The sequence below is a fragment of the Salpingoeca rosetta genome (assembly GCF_000188695.1).
Source record: "Salpingoeca rosetta unplaced genomic scaffold supercont1.18, whole genome shotgun sequence".
In the NCBI taxonomy this organism is placed as follows: Eukaryota; class Choanoflagellata; order Craspedida; family Salpingoecidae; genus Salpingoeca; species Salpingoeca rosetta.
In genome coordinates this window covers 1,256,292-1,258,689 of record NW_004754916.1, presented here as the reverse complement: position 1 = coordinate 1,258,689, position 2,398 = coordinate 1,256,292, and the positions used below count along the sequence as shown (strand labels likewise).

At 53.3% G+C, this 2,398-nt stretch overlaps 2 protein-coding genes across 2 annotated transcripts; both read right to left on the bottom strand.

Moving 5' to 3' along the window:
• Window positions 1-373: 373 nt before the first annotated feature.
• PTSG_12467 (uncharacterized protein) lies at window positions 374-647 on the bottom strand (the record flags this gene model as incomplete). Its single annotated transcript, XM_004992012.1, has 2 exons — window positions 374-436; window positions 498-647. The coding sequence occupies 2 exons, from the start codon at window positions 645-647 to the stop codon at window positions 374-376; spliced, it is 213 nt and encodes a 70-aa protein (XP_004992069.1).
• Window positions 648-1,077: 430 nt separating this feature from the next.
• On the bottom strand, window positions 1,078-2,337 carry PTSG_06679 (uncharacterized protein; the record flags this gene model as incomplete). Its single annotated transcript, XM_004992011.1, has 5 exons — window positions 1,078-1,178; window positions 1,387-1,453; window positions 1,651-1,708; window positions 1,931-1,991; window positions 2,190-2,337. 5 exons carry the CDS (start codon window positions 2,335-2,337, stop codon window positions 1,078-1,080), a joined length of 435 nt encoding a protein of 144 aa, XP_004992068.1.
• Window positions 2,338-2,398: the final 61 nt, after the last annotated feature.

The window sequence follows — 2,398 nt, the reverse complement described above, 5'->3', positions numbered from 1 at the left end:
TGAGGCCCGTGTGCACAATGTCGAAGAGCAAGGCGGTGTCTGGGTGCTTGAAGCGGTTGTAGTGTGTCTTTCCCACCAACGCAGAGGTGCACTATAGAAAAAAGGAATATCCAATTTAAAAAAAAAAAAAGGAGAGAGACACAGAAAAGAAACAGGTTGCACATGTGTGAGTTGGGCCCGTATTGGCGCGAGTTCGCTCAAGCGTATGCAGAATGGGTAGAGAGGCTTGCAGCACGGAACATCGTTTGAAACAATAACAAAGTAGCAGCCTGCTATACCCAGGCACAGACACACAAAGACAACAAACCACAAAGGATGGGGCAGACTCACACGTACAAACACAAACATAGACGCGGATAAAAAAAAATAACAATCAAAAGAACGGGCCCACCCAACCACGATAAACCAACAACAACAACAACAACAACAACAACAACTTAACAACAACAACAACAACAACAACAACAACAACAACAACGAGCAGGGGAGACCAGCACCTTGAACGCAGCAAGCCGCACGGATGGGACGGCCTCTGTTGTGCAGGCGCGGTGCAGCGCTATGTGTAGTTGGTGCAGCGAGCCGCTCAGCGTCTCCGCATACGACGTAAACGCCAGCGCTTTGCCAGACCTGATGATTGTGATGGTCATGATGGTGGCGGTGAGCGGTTGCGTGGTCCAAGCGCACAGATATGCGCATGGAAGTCGACACACATGAACACACACACACACAATTACGCACATGTTCGCATGTGCACACGACTCACTGCTCGGCAGTCATGAGGAAGGAACGGCAGTGCTGCAGAAGACACGACGTCAGCGAAAGCGCAGCCGTCCGCACTGCACACACACACACACACACCCACACACCCACACACACACACACACCCACACACCCACACACCCACACACACACACACACACACACACACACACACACACATTGTGATGGTGGTGAGCTCGGAGGGAAGGAAAGTTGGAAGAAAACGAAAAGAGTGATTTCGTGGGCGTGTGTTCAAACGCACACGTGTGAATGTCATCACGTGTTCAAACGCACACGTGTGAATGTCATCACGTGTGGTCATGTGATCAGGCACCAGAGGCAGCAGCTGCGCACGTGTTTGGTGAACGGTTCACCTTTGGGGATGAGGTCGCGTGCAATGACGTTGTACACGCTCGGTGCTGGTGCAGGAAGGGAGTGGAATACGACGTGGGGTTGGTGGTGGTGTCAGTTGCTAGAAGTAGCAGTTGCACGAAACGACAGCAAGCCATCCAAGCCATCCAAGCAATCCAAGCCATCCAAGCCATCCAAGCAACCCAAGCAATCCAAGCAATCCAAGCAACCCAATCAATCCAAGCAAACAACACACACACACACACACACACACACCTGTTTCTTCGAGGGACTCTGGGAAGAATGAGAGCCAGTAGCGAAACAAGACCTTTTTCGGGCACAGCTGCAAGCAAAAAAGACAGAGACAGGGGTAGGGTGGGCAATGTTAGTGCATACAACACATCATTCTTGCAGGTGCTGCGTGCACATGTAAGTGTTGTTCCACCTGCTGCATCATCTGTACGTCACCACTCTCCTTGACACGCGTGCGTGGTGATGTATGTGTGTGCGTGTGCGTGCGTGCGTGGTGATGCGTCTCACCAGCGCAATGGTCTGTGCGCACTGAATGGCCTGCACACGAATCTGGTGCGCAAAGACCCTGGCAAAACCGATGCATGGGATCCAGATGCAGCAGCGCGGCAAAGGCAAAGATGAGTGCCGACATGCAGCTGCAGCACTAAGGTGGTGTTGGTCACCGCCGCGCAGCACACGGGGATGCAACCAAACACCAGCACCAATCGCAGCTTGCAAGGCATGAACCATGCCCACCATCGCCAACTCAACTCCCGCCCATCAATCATCGCCGCTACCGTGGCCACACCGTTTGCCGCGTGCGATTGCAGAGGGCGACGCGTCCGAGAGCTCCGATTCATCAGAGGCGCCTGAACACACACGCACATGCACATGCACATGCACACGCACACGCACACACACACATGCACATACACACATTTGCGAATGAGTAAGAACAATGCACCTACAGATACAAGCGAGTTCAAGACACAACATTAGCATCACCACCACCATGACCACCATGACCACCACCATCACCACCATGACCACCACCACTATTGCCGTACCGCGCTGCCGCTGGTGGTGCTGCGGTTGATCGCGGCGATTGCGGCGGCGGCGGCGGTGCTGTTGGTGCTGGTGGTGTTGATGCTGGTTTCGTTCTTGGCGTGCGGTGCCAGCTCCACTTCTGGTGGAAGGAATGATCCCATCGTGCATGCACGCACACATGAGAGTAACAGCCAAGCAACAGTAACAGAGAGAGAGAGAGAGAGAGAGA